At 46.4% G+C, this 19,068-nt stretch overlaps 2 protein-coding genes across 4 annotated transcripts in view; one reads left to right on the forward strand and one right to left on the reverse strand.

Moving 5' to 3' along the window:
• The window catches only part of HDX (highly divergent homeobox), a 110,284-nt gene extending 110,128 nt beyond the window's left edge, over positions 1 to 156 (reverse strand). For 2 of the 3 annotated variants that reach the window (XM_090059081.1, XM_090059080.1), the window contains exon 1: positions 23 to 156. The gene's annotated coding sequence lies outside the window, so the exon portion shown is untranslated. The remainder of the gene's footprint in view (positions 1 to 22) is intronic. The other variant, XM_090059083.1, reaches the window with a different exon arrangement.
• A 120-nt stretch (positions 157 to 276) lies between these two features.
• LOC149858241 (connector enhancer of kinase suppressor of ras 2-like) overlaps positions 277 to 19,068 on the forward strand; it is a 762,411-nt gene continuing 743,619 nt past the window's right edge. Inside the window, exon 1 of the mRNA XM_090059075.1 lies at positions 277 to 1,371. Coding sequence (XP_089915201.1) covers positions 1,333 to 1,371 — 39 coding nt within the window. The 5' untranslated portion in view covers positions 277 to 1,332. The remainder of the gene's footprint in view (positions 1,372 to 19,068) is intronic.

A 19,068-nucleotide genomic window follows, 5' to 3' on the forward strand; every position in this document is an offset into this window, starting at 1 on the left:
TGGGGCGCCGCGCCAGACCTACCGTGCCGTGCAGGGCGGGTGGGGCCGGGCCGGGGGGCTCCGGGCTCCGGATTCAGCCGGTTTCGGCTGGGTCGGTCCCGGCGTCACACAATGAAATCAGCGCCTCCGATCATTAATTCTCATCATGATCGTGACGTCAGCGCAGACAGCGGCCAATGGCAGGCTGAGATCAGCGCCGGCCGGGACAGTCCTTGCCCCCGCCCCTCCCGCCCGGGGGGAGCGCCTGGTGCAGGGAACAGCCCGGCCGGCGGGGGGATGGCGCCACGGGGAACAGCTGGGGGCAGCGTCCGATCGCGGGAACAGCCCCGCCAGCGGCTGCGCCGCCCCCCCCCCCGCGATCAGAAGGCCCTGGGTTCCTGGCGCCGCACAGGGCCTGAGGCGGCCCGTGCCGAGAGGACGAGGCGCAAGTGGTCCCAGGGGAGGCCCTGTGACCGCGGGTGGCTCCGAGCCCACTGCTCCGGCCTGCCGCAGGGCCTGGAGGGGCTCTGCCATCACAGGGCCTCCTCCGAGGGCCACTTGCGCCTCAGCCTCCAGGTGCGGGTCCAGCAGAAGCAGGCATCCCCGGGATGCGCTGCCGGGTCTGGCTGTCTGCGCCACACCCTCAGGGAACTGGGTCCTGTGCCAGATGGCAGCGCGAAGCGAGGACCCGCATGCCCCCAGGCTGTTCAGGGCCTGGAGAAACCAGCCCTACAAGGAGCCCTCACGTTGCTTTCAAATGAGGCACGCTGTACCTGAACAAATCAGAAGAAAAGCAAATATCCTATAAAGGTCTGGGAAAAAGTAATGCAGTGGCAGGTGTACCTGCTGGGGGGGATGTTATTTTTAAATTATGGTATCCTGTCAATATTGTTAAAATAGCCTTCTTGGAAGTAGATTACAAACTGTGACAGTTTTGCATCACCTGTTTTCTGTTGCATACTATGAAGACTGCTTTATGACTGCTGTTGTGATGGATAACACACAACTGACACTCATATGATAACAAATAATAAATATTGTGTGTGAAGAATGTGACGGTCAAAGTGAGGGAGATTTAAATATCAAATCATAGAAAAAAATTCTAGGGTGACAGTTTATTTAAAGTGGCTCTTAAAGCGCATGCTGTATAAGGGAGCCTTTTCTCAATAACACACTAGGCAGAGCTGTGCTGCTTCTCTTCAGAAAGTAAATCCCTTAGCTGTTAAAGCATTAGGAAAAGCCAAGATTTGTTGGTTGGATATGTAAATAGAACGCCCATCTGAAAAACGCAAGGAAATGTGATTCTGTATTGTCTTTTGAAAATGTCACAGCTTGCTGTTTGAGAAAAAGGAAATGCAACTCAAAGCGGATCCAGTTCTCCAGTTGTTCCAGGTAAAACTCAGTCTAATGAGAGGTTTGCCCCTATGAGTGCTACAGAACCGAATTCATATTGATTTTTTGTGGGATTTAAAATGAACAATTTGTTACAAAGCTCTTAAAATAGTCTGTATTTTAAACTTTTCTCATAAATGATTCAGCATCTAGCATACTTGAAGACATTAAAAAGGATGAATACATACATAATTGTTTTATATCAATTGCAGAATCTACGTGGTGTTTTTCTGATTGCATTGCTGAATACTTTCTCATTAAGAATTCACTGTTTAATGTACATGTTTAGAAGATGGAATAGCCTTTCCCAAAGTACTTGGGCCATCTCAGGCATTAAACTGGAAAATAGGATGATAATGAATCAAATCTTTTCTTGAAAGACAGACTTTCCTGCCAGTATAAGAAGAGGGATCTGTAATTTGGTAGTTCTCTCTTACGGGAGTGAAGCTATCAGCTAATTTTGTTTTATGACCTTTCGGAGGGCTCCTAATTGTTGCCTTGCTTTACTATTCTAGCCACCTATACACAAAATCAATAATTTCAGATTTTAAGTGCAAGTACAAGCACCAATAGTAGATTTATATATAAATATAATTCTGTTTCACAGTTGAGATGGGGAAAATTTTCATTTTAATGAGATTTCTGTAAAAAAAAAAAACAGGAGATAAATATAACGATGTAGCCCTGTACTATGGCTGCTAAGTATAACGGAAACTAATGAGAGAAAAAATGTCTTCTACAGTGTCATCTCTGTTTTTTTCAATTGGCACAATTTACTGATTTATAAGATAATATGCCATCTACTGGCAAACCATCTAATATTTTAGCTCTGTAAATTTAACACTGATTTTGAGATTTCTTAATTGTGCATTTTCATACCATTTGAAGTTCTACAAAGCTTTTTACGCATACACAGGGAAAGCATAACGTTTATTTGCTTGAGCATAAAGAAAAGAACCTGTATGCCAATTTTGCAGAAGCAAGTATGTCTGGTAGTTCTAATAGGTTATGTTCTGTCAACAGTGCCATTATCCCCTCTTCAAATATCTACACAAGATGCACCTATTTTACAAAACCTACAGGAAATGAGCCAATTATTAGAGCCTAACTTAGAGTTTCCTTTATAATTGTTTTAAGGTTTCAAGAGCCAGATTTTCCAGTCTGTCCAGGTTGCATTCAGCTAATTAAACTTATACATCAAAAAAGCAAATCTAAAGCAGGTATTCTTTTGGGGGAATTCCCACTGTGTAGAGCACATCTTTCCTCACTCAAAGCTGGTCATGATGGCTCTGCTGCTTCCTGTATCCAGACTGCCACCCTTGAGATGAGGTGTGGGTGGGGGCAGAAGAAGAGAGAAACTGGGAAGGTGCCTGATGATGCCAGACTCCACTATGTGCAATTCTCCACAAGTATAAGGTCAAAGGGTCTCATCCATCCTCACCCCTTACCCTTTAACTCGCACCAGAGTTAGGCAGCTAAAAGTCAGAGATCCACAAATGACGCAGTGCAGAATTGTGGCTCAATGGTGTGCAAGTTTCATATATTTAATTGCATCACTCATCCTTCATAGCTCACTTGCTCAGATCCTACAAGCTGCTCCATGCAGACCTTGAGACCAAGATTCTGATGCTGCATAAGTCTGTGCACATGTGTATTTTCACTGATGTGAAAGCAGTTGTTCTTATGCTGAAAATGGTATGTTTGTAGATTCAAGGTCTTAAATTTTAATTATTTGCAGAAGGAATTAATTGCCTTTGTATGTGTTCATACAGTACCTACCACAGTGGGATCTGGGATTTTGCACACTTGTGTAACAAACAATATTCCTCATTCTTTATAACAGTTTAGATACCAGTTTTACAAATTCATCACAGGTTAAAATTTGGCATACCTTCCCAGTTTAAGACTCTGAATTCAGAAGTTAGGATTGTACAACCAGAAGGGGCCATCTGGCCACTGAATCCAGTCTGCGTGTTCAGAAGCAATCAGTTACCCCCAGGGATACACAAAATCATTATTTCAAACCCTTACACACACCTACAAGGCACAATTCCCAGACATCAGCAACACCCTATAACATGTCATAGGATAAAAAAAGGTGGGGAGACCAGGGCACCGCCAATGCCTTGCACTGCAACAACAAGGAAGTAGGATCAGGAAGTCCTAGAAAAAGGACTATGTCTTGTGCTATAGACATAGGTAAAACCCTCCATAATCCACACCAATCTAACCTGAAGAAAAAAATCCTTTCCGATGCCAAATGTAGTGATTGGTATTTGGTGACTAGAAGAACAATTCTCTATATCAAGAGACTACAGTACTACTTTGGTAAGTACTGACAAAAGTTTTGATGCATCCCAGTCCAAACTCCTTCACTGCCAACATCCTAGTACTTGGGAGGAAGTGAAACCCTACACCCCACTCTTGCCTCTCCAAAAAAAGCCAGTAGCTTTCATGAGGAAAAAATTATTTCTTCCTTTATACCCCAACGCAGGCATTACAAATACATGACTCCACATACACTGACTGTTGAGTCAGAGCTCCCTGTCCTATCATACCATCAATTTAATCTAGTTAAATATTAAAGCATTTCTGTTTTTTTACCCCCATGTGGCTCAACAGACCATTCCAAAACTTTACTCCTTGGATTCTTTGCAGTCTTCTAATTTCCAATCTACAACTATCTATAGGCAGTTTGTAACCATTTGTCCTTGTGCCAACATTGTTCTTCAGCCTAAAATCCTGTTTTCCCTCCCTTAATCTTCACCCCACAAATGTCCTTGTAAAGAGGAATGTTTGTCTTATCTTTGTTCTTTGTTGTAGGATATCCTTATTTATTTATAGTATTTTAAATGGCCACAGTTAACCAGTTCTCACCTTCAGATAACCTATTCATGTGAAAATCATCTGCACATGAGCAATAGGTTATCTCCCATAATTTTAATGAGAACACATTTAATATCAGCTGCCCAATTAGTTGTTACCCAGTTCTTGACTTAATTTTTGATCCAATGTTAATCAAAGGAACTAGTAGATTGAAGAAATGGAGGTAATAACTAATGGCCAATCAGATGGCTGCTCTCTTCTTCAGGGTCCAGGGTTCCATTAAGGAAAAATTTACCTCTTAAAAACAGCTTTAAAATGTAAGCCATCTAAATTAATGATTTAGCATGGGAAAAATTTGTTCTTGGCTAGGAGTGCTGGTGCTTAGATGCATGTGAGGTCTGATCTCTGATGCTATGGTTAAAACGATCTTTTCCTTTAACAATTAGAGGCTCACTCCCACATTCAATTGACCAGAGAACACTAGTTGCCTAGCAGGATGGTACAGCTGAGTTATCATAATTGTCTAAATAGAAAGGATAGAGTTAGGGGAAAAAAAGGCCAGCAACATGGGCCATGTCGCTCATCCAGTTTATCAGGGTCAGGCAACTCTGTGTTCAGGGTTTCCAGTCAGTTTGCTTTATATGGGACAACCTTGTCACTGCAGAAAACAAAACAAAACAATCCCCAAACCTGCTGTCTTTCTCCAGACCTTAAGAGAGGCACCCTGGTTTCATGCTTTTCCCTCAACACCACAGCCTCCTCTCTCTCTTGCACTCTTCTCTTGGGGCTCTTAACCCTGCCACCTCCACTTACTAGTCATTAGTTGCATCTTTCTTCCAGCCAGGCAGGTTATTAACCACAAACCTCCTACCATTAGGCTTCAGCCCTCTGAAGACTAAGCATCTTTTTGTAGATGGCTATGTTGTACACTTACATATCACTTTTCATCCGGTGATACCAAAGTTCTATGCATATTGAATTAAATCTTATAACAGGTCAAATACCTTATTTATCTTCCATACACTTATTTAAAACACTAAATGGTTTATTGTGCTGCTACTTTCCCCATATATATTCTTCTTCTCTCTAGTGTGTCAATGCTTGTTCTTTTTTTTTTTAATCTTATATTAGCTTTAGAGAAAATTTTGTTTTGGCTTTATCTCTGGTGCTGACTCAAAGATCCCAGAACTGGAATAAAAACACTTGGAGAGAGTTCTCACATTTCCTGAGGTTTGAGGAACAAAAATGGTTTTTAAATGGATTGTAGCTATACAAACATCACAATGGCTTCCTATTTTGCAACAATACAGTTTTTCTTTGATTCTCTGAAGAACATACAGTGATCTTTGATAAAACATGGCCTTTTACTGTCTTCTTTAATACTGAATAATACAAAAAACCCACAGCAAATGTCTTTTTGCCTTCTGGATTTTCAATAGATTCACCCGTGCTGTTTCTATACTTTGTATCAAAGAGGCATAAAACTACAAGGGTACATCAGCTATGTACCTTAGGTTATCAAAGAATATAATCTAAATACTGGTAGCTAAAAAAAAGATTTCTAGTTCCCAGTAACAAGTTTGTTGGGGTATAACAGGGATAAAGGAGAAAAGAAAAGAGAATAAAATGAACAAGCACTGCCCTGGAAGGGAAGAGGCCCTGGGTTCTGGCCCTTTCTGGCAATGGAGCAGAAACGATCCTACTGTTATCTCTCTGTTTCATCCAATATGCATGAAAGATACAGAAAAGCTATTGAAGGCAAGGGCTAGGGCCTGGTCTGGAAGTCTGGTCATCCTCCTTTCCAGGGCAGTGCCCATCTCAAAGTCATTCTCTCTCTTGCTTATTCTCCTCTTGGCCCCTTATATCTTTGACTTATGGCTACCCATGTTCAGCAGTCAAGATAATGGATGCTCCCCTGGGTAATACCTAGTTCTGGACAGCCTAGGACTGGGGCTTGTTTACCTGAGAACATTGCTTCAAAATAAGATCCTTGGATGTAAGTGCATTGTATAAACTTGCCTGTGTTTCACTACAAGTTATTGCTTCCATGTGGGGCTTGATTTTCTCTAAAGTACATGCTCAGCATGATGGGCTACTGCTGAAGTATTGTTCCAGTGGTGCTTGCTGCAATATATATTAGAAGGTAACTGGAATATGTATATAGTGGAGGATCTCTACATTCCATAACCAAGATCAATTAAAAAACCCCACACTTTACCTCTTCCTGTCCCATGATCTGCTTCCTTTCAGGGGCCTGGCATCATTTTAAGAGTCCTAAGAGATTATTTTGAATGGCACAGTAAGTGATGCTATGGTATTGGTAGTTGGATATGGAGCAGCTTGTGCAGTTGTGCATGACAGGACATTGCTGTATGGATGCAGTTTTGTAAGTCTAATACATGCTATTGAGCAGTCTTACCTATGCTTTTTGGAACAACAGCTGCAGCTTTCCTCCTCCTACCTGCAGCTGGACTGGGAGGAGGAGCAAGCAGATGAGTGTGAGCAGAATGATGGCCAAACAGAGAAAATGCTTCAGGAGGAACTTTTCCTAGAACACCTTCACACAGTTTGCAATTTCTGACATTGCAAAACAAACATTGATGGGTGATAGAAGATTGTGCTTCAGACCTGATATTGGTAGTATAACTGTTGGGGTGGAAGTAGAGGAGGGCTGAGCAGGGTACCAACTATGAGAGGACACCAGAATCCCCCTCCTTTTCCTGGAAGTCTTTGTCATGGCAGGGGTAGCCTATGGTGCTTGGCCATCAAAGCCAGACTGCATCCCCATACCCAGCAGTGTATCAAGGGGGCAAGTGGGGCAAGCAGAATGGCGCTTCTCCCCCGGGGAGTTTTTATACCAGCAGGCACAGCCTTACATCCAATAGTATATCTGGGGCTGGCAGGGAAAGGGGAGTGAACAGGTCACCAGAGTCAGCTTCTCTGGAGCTCAAGTCATAGAGCTGTTCCATGCTGCTACAGGTGACACTGTTAGAGCAGCAGAAGCAGCAGCAGTATCAGCTGCCCTCACTGTGCAGAGAGCCCAGGCAGGTAAGACTTCCCTTCTCAAATCCCACTCCCACTTCAGCGGTCCACATCCCCACCCAACTCACTCTGGACACTGAATGAGTTTGTGGCACTTCGGCCCAGGATGACCTAAAGTGGCTGTGGAAGGAGCCCTCTCCTGGAGATCTTTGTAGAGTTTTAGCATGCCAACAAGACTTCTTGTATCTGTTCAGAAGCATGGAGTTGTCACCAGCTAGCAACCCCTAATTGCTGTTCAGTTCAGAATAGATTAATCAGTCATGTGATAGATGTCCCCTGCCATTAAAAATAAATTGGGGCCATGTGCTGTAATTCTTGCCAATCCTCATTATTTTTTCCATTTCACCAAGCTTAGAACAAGGAATTCTCTGCCATGCTCCAAACTTGGTCAGCTACTACAGTAAGTTCACTAGAACTATTGCAGGATGACCTGGAAAAGTCTGTCAGGCTAAACTTTTCAGGAACTCTCACCTGTTTTCCCCATTAAAAAGGGTACATTTAACAATGTAGATGTTAATGGTGCCAGCATACCTGTTCTTCTCTTGGGAGATGTTTATCATCTTCCACATCCAGGACACTGAAACTTTTTATTGAACATCTGAATTGTGGAAAACACCTGTATTGCCTTGGCCCCCTCAACATGTGCTGGCAAAGGTGCAATGAGATCTAAAGCATAATTCACACAATCGTGCCTTCTGCCATGCTACACTTGCATGGCAGGAAGTGGAGCTGTGCATTAGATCCCATCCTGCCTTGTTGCCCTTGAGGGGTTCCCAGCTGTAGGGGTACCTCATGTACTCCTAGTGACTGGGATATCGCTGCTGTGGCAACCTCCGTGCCCCAAGGGTGTATGAAACACTCAGGATTTCCCCATGCAGGGCAGCCATGCAGCAGTAGCTGCCTCCCTGTTCCAAAGGCTTCATGTACCCCTGGGGCTGGGAGATGGTAGCCCCAGCCTATGGCTGCAGGGACCCAACATCTACAGCTGTGGGACTGGTTCCTGGCAGCTGCAGTGTGCTGCCAGGACCCAGAGTCCAGAACTGCTGGCTTTAAGAGTCCTCAACAGTTGCAGGACTCACAGCCTTTGCTGGGAAAGGTGCACCCCTGGAGCTGTGATCCCACAGCTGACAGAGCTCCCCACTGCAGGGGAAACCCTGCTACATGTGCAAATTAAAGCTCAATAGCAACCAGCTATAAAGTTAGTACACATTTTCAAGGTCCAACTGCAAAGCTGGTTGGAGCCTTTTGTCATGTGATAAGTACTTTGCATATGTAGCTGGTCTCAAGATAATTGCACAATTAATCAGGTAACTGCACGATACCTGTAATATCTAGAGGGGCCTTAGTACCTGCACAGTGACGCTGCAGTCTGCCTTTGGACAACTGTGAAAGGGTGATGGCCAACTCAAACTGAAAGGTTTGAGGCAAGCTGAGCAAAATGTGCCTTGAACAGTAACTGTACTTTGTTCTCTTTAAGCAATTGCAGGAACAACAGGTAGAGCTGGCTGGCAGGCAGAGGCTCAGTGACTTTCATGACAGCATGAGCAAGATGTCAGATGGCTTTTCCTAAGTATAAACTCCCAGGAACAAATTATCTGGGGGGGCCCTTCTGTTTCAGAAACAGCTATGATTCCTGAAATGTACTCTCATGGCTCAAAGAGGCTTCAGTAAGCTCCCCAAGTGTCTCTTCTTCACTCATAATCAGGTATTCAGCTTTTCCATTCACAACAGAAAAACATGGTAAAACATGGATTTTTTTGTTTTAAGGAGAAAAACTCAGATTTTCACCTTTTAAAGGAGAAAAATCCAGGTTAAGGCAGGTTTCTCCTTGCAGGCTGGCAGAGTTCCAGCCCAGAAGCAGCTGGAGGGAGCAGGAGGAAGGTGGTCAGGCAGGGGCTGCCCGATGCTTGCACATGGCTGCTATGCAACTTGGATGGCAGCTCCTGTGGCTCCCTGGAGGTAAGTTGAGTGGGGGAACTAGGGATTGAAGTCTCCCCATAGTGAGGGACAAAGTTGGGCTGCTCCTGAGCCCAGGAAGTGCGTGGGGCCAGGGCTGGAATGCATGGCGGCAGGGCCCAGGTGTGGATCAGGATGGGGCCATGGACGGCTCATCTGGGAGGCAAACAGGGGCTAGCTCCTCATCACTGCGTGCATTCCCATAGGAAATGGGGGGCGGCACATGCCCCCAGATTTCTGCGTGGGATGGGAGCAGGCTGCCTGCTGTGGGCTCGGGCTCCCCATCTTGCTGCCCTTCTAAGGGCCTTCATGGCCCAGCAGGTAGGACCTGGCCCCACAGGGACCCAGCTTTGCAGCCTCCACCCCCTGCAGCAACTCCTGAGACCCGGCTACCACTCCTGCATCCCGGTTGCTGCTCATGGAAGGTGGCAGCTGCTCCCCTTCTACAGGCAGAGTGGAGCCCATGGGGGAAGGTGGGGGTGGATGCAGCTGCTCACTGCAAACTCAGGGCTCCCTGCCCTGCTAACCTTTGTGGCCTAGAAAGCAAGACCCAGCAGAGTAGGGCAGAGAAGCTCAGTGCCACTGCCATGAGACCCATACTGCCATAGTAAGATGCCCCCTGCCCATCCAGCAGCAGCAGGGGTGGTGGCATAGAGTTGTGCCCCTTGCTGCAGTCAGGCAGGCAGAGAGCACCTCCCTGTGGTAATGAGGCTTGTGATGATGGCACAAAGCTCTTCAGCCCCACTCTGCCCTGCCATGCTGGGTCCTGCCCACTAGGCTGTAGATGCCCTAGGTGGAGGACAGCACGGTGGGGAGACCTGAGCTTGCAGCGGGCATGATCAGAGGTCAGGAAAACAGATCTTACGATGACAGGCTGAGAGCCACGGGACTCTTTAGCCTGGAAAAGCGCAGGCTCAGGGGTGATCTGATGGCCACCTATAAGTTTATCAGGGGTGACCACCAGGATCTGGGGGAATGTCTGTTCACCAGAGCGCCCCAAGGGATGACGAGGTCGAACGGTCACAAACTCCTGCAAGACCGTTTCAGGCTGGACATAAGGAAGAATTTCTTTACTGTCCGAGCCCCCAAGGTCTGGAACAGTCTGCCAGCGGAGGTGGTTCAAGCACCTACATTGAACACCTTCAAGAGTAAATTGGATGCTTATCTTGCTGGGATCCTATGACCCCAGCTGACTTCCTGCCCTTTGGGCAGGGGGCTGGACTCGATGATCTCCCGAGGTCCCTTCCAGCCCTAATGTCTATGAAATCTATGATATATCTCTGGACAGGTTTAGATATTGGCACAGGCCGCCTTGTTGTATCAGCAATGCATCTAGCGCTAAACGATTTTGCATTGTCATTCGGGACGTGGCCTGTATCTGTTCGTTAATTAATGCGAAGCCTATGGCAGTATGGTTGGCCAAAAGCTCAACCCGTTCGGAAAGCTCTGCCAGTGCAATCCGAGCCTTGGCTATCGCATATCCCCATAGAAAGAAGCCCTCAACGGCCCAACTGAGGCCCTGAGTGGTCCTTTCCCCATGAGTCAGCGAGCTCCAGATCGGTGTGGCTGACTGTGCTGGGCGATGCGTGATCGTCAGACTGGGCGGATGTGCCGTCGAAGCCTGTAACGGGGGGCAGAATAAAATAGAGCCCAAAAAGCATTTTACGCCTGTTAGCGTGGCCGGCAAAGTTGTATATAGCCGTCCATTAGAGCACGCCCAAGCCAGACCAAATGGTGCTGGGGTATTTAATTCATCGCATTGACCTGGAATTGGGTAGGAATACCTTGATCGCTTGGGGGGCCCCAATTGCCGGATTGGTTGCTCCATGCCATGACAGGCGGCATGTAGTAGTATGGCTTGGAGGGTTGGATGATAAAACCCAAATGCCGAGTCCCTCCCATGAGAGCCAGACTTCGTTAGGTCCACCGCCTGTGACTCATTCCAACTTACTAACAGGGTGGCTTCGATTAGAGGTGTTAAGATAAATTCGAGTTGTACTTTATGCCCACGGGGGCTTAGGTCAATATACCAACGTGGGCTTATAAGCTGCGGATCCCACTTCAACGACATGTCTGGTCTGGACCATTTTTCCCCTTGGGGGTGTATCCCCCATGGGATGGCGGAACAGGCACAATGGGCTCCCCTTTCTACACAACCCATTTTCAGAGGGTTCGTAACCTGGGCAATATCTGCCAACGAGAAATTTCTGGGCCGAGAATAGTTTGTCATAAGATAACCCCCACCTTCCAAAGGGACGGAGATATTTATAGTGGTCTCTTCACTTTGGGAAACCTTGGGAAACCATTCGTCGACGCCGAAAGGCACAGAGTACGGGGTAAGGACAGAATCTTCAACAGACATGAGGATCTTAAGACATGCCGTTAGCCCCTGGCCTGTTTTATCCCCTGTAGCATTCGCCCAGAGGGATAATAGGTAGAGGACCGAATTGGACGAATGATCAAATTCGGTACTCAGTTCTGCCGACAATTTCACAACAATGAATCGATTATATATACAATATACAGCAATTAGTCCAAAATCCTTGGGTTTGGTCGCCATGGTGTCCGTCAGCTCTGATGGTGTTCAACGATCTCGTCTCCAACGAAATATACAGGTCGCAAGTGATCACGAATCTGAAACAATAATAACAAACCGGCAGGACACATTCTCTCAAAAGAAACTATTCATAAACAATATTACGCACCTAGTTTGCATTATTAGTGACTGCCCTCCTAGCTAGCCAATTATGATGGGTCAGTACTTCTCGTCCACTATCTTCTACCTTGACAAGATAAGTATTTGGATATTCTTCAGCTGATTTGACAATTCCTTTTAAAGCTTTTGGGTGACGATTCTTGGGATCTGACCCAGATGAGCTCAGACGATGCAAATTTCGCTTCCCAAGGTTCTGCAGTTTTAGGTTCTCTTTCTTTCCAAAGTTCCTTTCCAGCGTTAAGATTTGTTAATATCTCATGGTTGTATCTAATTCATCCCCTGTAGGTCCCGTTACCTTTGATGCATAATGCTTCCTTGTATATCCCGATGGCTCGTTCTACTACACCATTCGATTGAGGGTGATATGGGATATGGTGATGCCAGTTTATGTTATGCACAGTGGCGAATTTTTCGATGGCTATGGATGTGAAGGGTGGACCCCCATCCAACTGTATAACTTTAGGGACTTGCCATACCGCAAACACGCTTATGAGTGCTGTTATTACGGCGACTGCGTTAGTTCTCCGGAGAGGGATTACGTTGACCTGGCAAGTTCCCAAATCTATGATCACAAGTCCTTTATTTGGAATCGCGGACCCAGGTAAAGGTCCCAAAAAGTCTACCTGCCAGGTTTTACCGGGTTTAAATGAGTCTTTGCTTAACGCTCCTCTGGCGTTCACCGTAGGATGTGATTTCTCTTTTACGCAGGCTTCACGTGCTTGTGTTATCCGTTTCCAATCCGCTTGGGTACCATATTTTTGATGTTTGGGGAGGTCCTTGTTCCTTCCACCTTTGATAGCAAATCTGGGGACCTGAGTGGCTCCAGTTCTCTTGCAACCAGGCTAAATAAGGATCAATGCATGTTTTATTGGAACTTTCAACAGCCGATACTTGTTCTATGGAATTTGCTTCTTGCAATAACCGATCAATCTTTTCGTGAACGGGGTCTGTGTCGTCATGGTGAGAGCGAGTGTGCTTTAACAACAGCAATACTGTAAATTCGGAGATTAGCGTGTAAATGTCATCCCATAATTCTAACTGTTCAGTCGGAGACGCTGTCCCGGTTGCAATTTTGTATATGTAATGCGAATCAACAGCAATGACTGGAACAGGAAGGGTTCCATCGTGTTGGTCTAGGCAGTGATGAACAACTTCTCGGAAACCCAGCAGTTCATTTTTCTGTGCGGAATCGCAGCCAGGATGGATTTGGTGTTCAAAGCACGGATGACAATAAAAGCCATACTTCCCGCCGTCGCGGGTGGAGCCATCTGATGCCATTCATGCTGCCTGCGTTGTGCCGTACAGAGTAATTCCGCGTTGTCCGTCGACGGTCGGCGGTGGAGGTAGATCTTCATGTTTCCAAAGGTGCCACTGATAAAGGTGGTTAAGTACCAGGGCACTACAGGTAGAGGGTTCTCCCTGGAAACATGGATCTGGCCGGTGGTGAAGTAATCGGGGCAACAAGGTTGCTCCCACAGCCTTGAGCTTGCCCTTTCCAAATGAAAACGATTCGACAAGTTGGGTACTCAAAAGAGTCTTTCCCACTACTCCGTAGCGGTGCTGCACCGCCTGAATAGTTCGATGTGCCATATAAACCATATTGCCATCTTCATTCTTTATTGTGGCAAATAGATGTTCCAACGTATGCCCCAGAGTGATCGTGAAAGACGTGCTGAAATCAGTGGCGTGAAGAGTTGTATTCTTCACTGAGGTTATCAAGTTGGTGAGAGCTTTAGTGTCCTTTGGTGTCCACGGGGCTCTCTGTCTCATTCGTTCTCTGATTTGTCGCTGGATATGGGCCAAGATTGGTAGATGGGCTGGTTCGATGTAATGCCTATACCAGTTTAACTTTCCTAATAATGCTTGGAATTCAATTTTTTTCGCTGGAACTTTATTATCGCTAATATCAAGTTTAATTTCTTTGTGGGCCACTCCCCTTTGGGCTGTCTTATCAAATATAGTCCCTAAAAAACTTATATTGTCTGTCGGTTTCAACTTTGATTTATCTTCATTTACTTTCCAGCCATCAGTATTCAAGTGTTTCACTAAAAGGGTTGTGACGTTTTCTACAATGCTCTCATCTCTCCCCATTATCACAATATCGTCAAGGTAGTTCCATATATTTACAAGTTTACTTTCTGGGTGGTTCTGCTGTAATTTTCCGAGACTTATATTAATCGCACTCATATTAATCGCACTCGTAGCTAGTGCAGGGGCGTTACAGTAGCCCTGCCGGCAGACATTCCATCGATAGATTCTTTCCTTTACACACATATTTAACACGCCGTCATTATCATTTATCGGGTTGGAAAAGAACATGTCTTTTAGGTCTAATGTTGTCCCGATCCACTTAGCGTTCTGGTATTAGGCCATTTCCTGTAGACTTTGCACTAACATACAGGGCGAAGCTTGCGTAAGAGTTATACATCGCTTGTTAGCTTCTCTATAGTCTACTACGAGACGGACTTTATCGGGTGTCCCTGGTTTGGGAATACCCCACCCTGGAGACAATCGGTAACTGCCGTGGATCGGTGTAATGGATCCTTTTTCTCTCAGTTCATCCAGTAGGGCATCTAATGCGTCACGGAAATGCGGCTTCATTGGTATGGGGGTATATTTCCAGGTGGTACTGATCCAGAGGGTTGGTCTATGCCAACCCACCATTCTCTGGAATGGTGACAATCGGTAACACTTCGAGTACTTTGTGTTTTAAGTTTAGTGCTCATATTCCTGGTACCCCTAGAATGTTGACATTTCCTAAGACTGCATCGAGACGTTTCTCGTAGCCTTTTACTAAAATTTTTTCCCTGCATGTCGCTGTTACGGCATTTAGTCCCTGTACCATCATCGTTTTCTTTGTCCTTACATGGGGTATGGATGACTTTATGATGTTTACTTGAGCTCCCGTGTCCAATAAAAATCTCGCAGTTGTGGTATCAAGCGGGTCATCGGGGTTCTGTATTTCTATTGAGGAATACGGTCGAGAATTGTTGTCGAAGAATTTTATATGGTTCGTTGCTACTGCTGTCTTTCTTTTATTGTTTCGAGTTTCAATATTGCTTTCTCCAACTCTCTCCTGCACTCCTTTAGACAAGACATTGTCAATTGCTTTAAGTTTCATTTCTGGTTTGTTTTGCCTCGCTTTATTTCTTTTCAATTCATTTTGTCGGTTGGGTTTGCTTCGTTGAGTTCCACTTCGTGTCAATTCGTTCAGCTCAGTCTGTGTTAGTTCATCATTTATTGATTCGTTTCGTGTTGCTTCGGTTTGGTTCAGTTTATTTCGTTTTGTTAATTCATCTTGTCTGGGGTTACGTTGTTTCAGTTCGGTTTGTTTGTTTGGTTTTATTCCATTCCATTCAAGCTCACTTTGTTCCGATTCGTTTATTGTTTTATCGCTTCTTGGTTTAAATTTGTGTTGCTGTGGTTCGTTTTGTTTCAGGTTGCGTAACCTTAGTTCACTTCATTTCAGCTTTAGATTGGTTCGTTCGTTTGGTTCTGTTTTGTTGTGGCTAAGTTCACTTCGTTTCAATTCGTCAATAGTTTTTTCGTTTGAGTTCGGTTTAGGTTCATTTCGCTTACATTCGCTTTGCGTTGCTTCGATTTTTAAGTCCGTTGATTGCCTTCTTGGGTTGGTCAAACCATCGATCGCCGGACTTCCGCCAATGGCGATCACTCGTTTTTTGACTTCTGGTTGTTTGCATCAAAACCTAAGGTCTTTGCAAGTGCTCGCTGTCCCTCATCCCCTAGGAGTCGTAGCTGCTCCTTAGAGAGGCCAGATCTTCCTAAGAGGAATCCAAACACCGCTCTCTCTCGGGGTGTTCTCCGAGGAGGCGAGTAATTTGCTTGATACTTGGTTTGCGGTGGTGGTGAATTGCGTGGTTGATCCTTTTTCATTGTCGGTGGCAAAATCCGGGTCGGTTTCCTTTGGTACAGTCTTTGATTCATCCATCATGAGTGGGGGGCAGGTTTTTGAGCAAGGTATGCTTGCTCAGTCCTTGATTTTCCGTCTGAGACGGGGTAAACATTCTTCTGGGGTTTTGATTTCATTGCCCCTTGCAACTGGTCCAGTTGGCCCAAAACGTGTATGACGGGGCCGTTAATGGAAGCACTTAGTAAGAGGCGGGCGGTTATGCTCTGGCTTCCGCCGTAAATCTTGGTGGCTGCTTGTATGGCTTCAGAGAAGCAAGGCACATCCCCTGGCATAGCGGCGAATCGTTGCGGCCATGCCCCCTGCGCCTGGGCAGGCGTTAGGTTCAATGCTTGCTGTGCTGGGTTCCAAAGCGCACAGGAAGCTCCCATTATTGCGTAGACCAGTGAGGTTGCGCTGGCACGACCCGCTGCTCCCTCGTGCCAGGTGTGGACTTTCCTCTGAAGAGCCTCCACAGCCAAAGCTGATAAAGGTATTGGCCAGTGTAGTTTGCCAGGACAGGGACTGGGTCAACTACCTTGGCTCTACTCCACGCAGAGCTCCTAACGAGCTGCAGTGCCTCCTCTTGATTTATAGTCTCACTTCCCGATTCAGCTACGAGACGACCTAGCCAAGTGATGGGTGTTTCATCACTTCGTATTGAGGTATCTTTCTTGAGCTCACTCATTTCTGAGTGGGTACGAGATCTTTTGGTTACGGTTATCCTTGTCCCCCCTTGGGGGTCGGTTACCAGTTTCTGCACTGCAATGGGATATGCTGTTACTAAATCTTCCTCATTGCTTAGGGTTACTCGTTGCTTTCTTATGGTTCCGTTTGTATTAACTTCGCTTGCGTTGTTTCGTATAATCGTGTGGTTCCTGATTGGTTCATTCGTATTGGTTACAATCATATCTATCAATTCTTCATTTGTGGTTGCATTCGTATTATGATCATTCATAATGGTTACACGGTTGCTTCTCATTCCAGCTGCTGATACATTGTTGCATGTGGTTCCGTTTGCCTGATTCGTGTGGTTGTAGTTCTCCCGTACGTCCTCTAGGTGGCACTTGCTGACGTACGGGGGCGGTGATGTGTGTGCAACAGGTGGTGCTGTCGCAGGAGGTGGGCTCCAGATGGGCGGAGTGGCAGGTGACGTTGCAGGGGGAGGAGGGCTCTTTGTGGGCGGTGACGTAGACAGGGGTTTTCGCGCAGTTTTCAGCGCTTGCTCGACCTGGTCAGCGCCATCTTGTAATGGCCGCTCGACCAACTCTTTTGCTGCAGCTTTAGCAGCGGCCTCTAGTTGTTTCCCCTGATCCACCAGCTCCCCCAATAATAAAACATACTCTTGAAATAGTACTTTTATTATGCAGCCCTTCTTCCATTTACGGAGGCCGGTCTACTTGGCCTTTTTCCCCTCTCGTTCCAGGGTCCCACAGAGCTGTATTATTAGCTCATGGCCCCTTGATCCCACCGGAATGCTCGGGCATCAGAATGAGCTTGGAAGGGGTTCTTTCTCACCTTCAACTACATATTTAATGCACTGAGCCAGCTCCTGGGCTGGGCTGAGCCTTGCCGCGGCCGGAGATTTTCCGCAAGCCGGGGATGCAGTCCCGGTCTCCTCCCTCGGACGATAAACGGCCCGGGAGTCTCATAACACACAGCCCAGGGCTCCCGGACTGAGCCGGACGGCCCTCTCCTTCCCGCTTATCCCTTGGAGGGACAGATAGCCATGGATCGCGGCTGAGGCCTGGTTTGCGGCCTGGTGGAACACTACATGGTTCCAGAGGTCCTCCGGGTCGGTGGTCAGACGGACCCCGCTGCGCCATGGGCAGCTCTCAAGCAACTCAGACTCCATGCCTCCCGTTGATCCTGTTCGTGACGCCATGTCGCGATGAACCCGGCGGAGCTGGCAAGCCAAGCTCGGGGTCACGGTCACGGTGGGTTGGCCGGGTGGTGGCTATTGGCACGGACAGGTGGGATTAGCAGCTGCGGAGTCTGAGAGGCGGAACTGGAGAGGGTTGAAATGCAAAGATTTTTTGACTTACGCTTTTCGGCATAGGCAGAGAAGTCTTCAGTTACAGTTACAAACGTACAAACAACAACACAACAAAGGGGTCTGTTGGCCCACGAGGTTCAGTCCGAAGACCTAGTCCCAGGGCTGGTCAACAGCTCATTAATGGGTAATACAACGATAAAATGAACTGTAACGCGCAGATGATGAATCGCGTGATGCCAGTCCAAGGTGGTGGACAATCAGGTAGTGGAAGAGAAAGCCGAGGTCGGAAGCCAGGAGATGATGCAGCTGAGACGTCAGGTCAGAAGGGTAAGCCGAGTCGTAGTCAGTGGAGGAGGCCGAGGTCGGTGATCTGGAACCGGGTTATAACAGAGTCCAAAGGATGATCCGAAATCGTAGCCGTTAGTCAGTACCGAGAGTAATCAGAAGCCAGGCGAGCGTAATATATCGAGTGATACGAAAGAACCAATGACAAGAGCGAAGGAGGAGATCTGTAGGCCCTAAAGCCTGACTGAGAGACAGTACCTGCAACAGCAGCCTCTGCTCTCAGCTAGCGCAATCTCCGCCCCCAAGAGAGGGGTTCACTGAACTTTTATATGAATTTGGTAGCCAATCAGAACCCTCTCCGCAGAGAAATTTCTAGTCAGATTACCTCATGTCAAGTTCTGACTGAGCGTGTTCTCAGCCAGAAGCTGACACAATCTGAGCATGCGTCTGTGGGGGAAGTAGGTCAACAATGATTGACAGGTCTGCAGGTCACCCAGGGGGCAAGGGCTGGGTGAGCCTTGGAACTTTCCACTCACAGAGTCAAATACGCATGTCAGTCCAGCTCTTCTGTGCTGGAAGCAGATACTCAAAATTTTCTCTGACAATCAGTAAAACATTGTGTTCAACTGATACCTATATATAGTAGTGTTTCATTTTAATAGCAGATTTTGTGGGTTTTAATTAGAGAATTTATTATTTTTAAACAGAGAAAACCGGGATCCCCGGTCATAATCATCTTTATTCCCAAATTCACCAGATGGTAGACAGTGATTAATGCCACTGTCCATAAGGACCTGGAAGTTGCAAGTGCCAGCCCAAAAAGTTGAGAAAAGTAATGCATGGTTATTGTTCATTGGTCAGCTTCCATAGTAGCAACACTTTTTTTCCTACCACACAATTTCAAAATGGCTTCTCTAGAGCCTGTTCCAAAGTTTAGGAGAACCTGGAGACCAGGCTTCTTTCAGCTTT

The sequence above is a fragment of the Crocodylus siamensis genome, chromosome 8 (genome assembly GCF_052110815.1).
Source record: "Crocodylus siamensis isolate JL-2025a chromosome 8, ASM5211081v1, whole genome shotgun sequence".
Taxonomy (NCBI): Eukaryota; Metazoa; Chordata; order Crocodylia; family Crocodylidae; genus Crocodylus; species Crocodylus siamensis.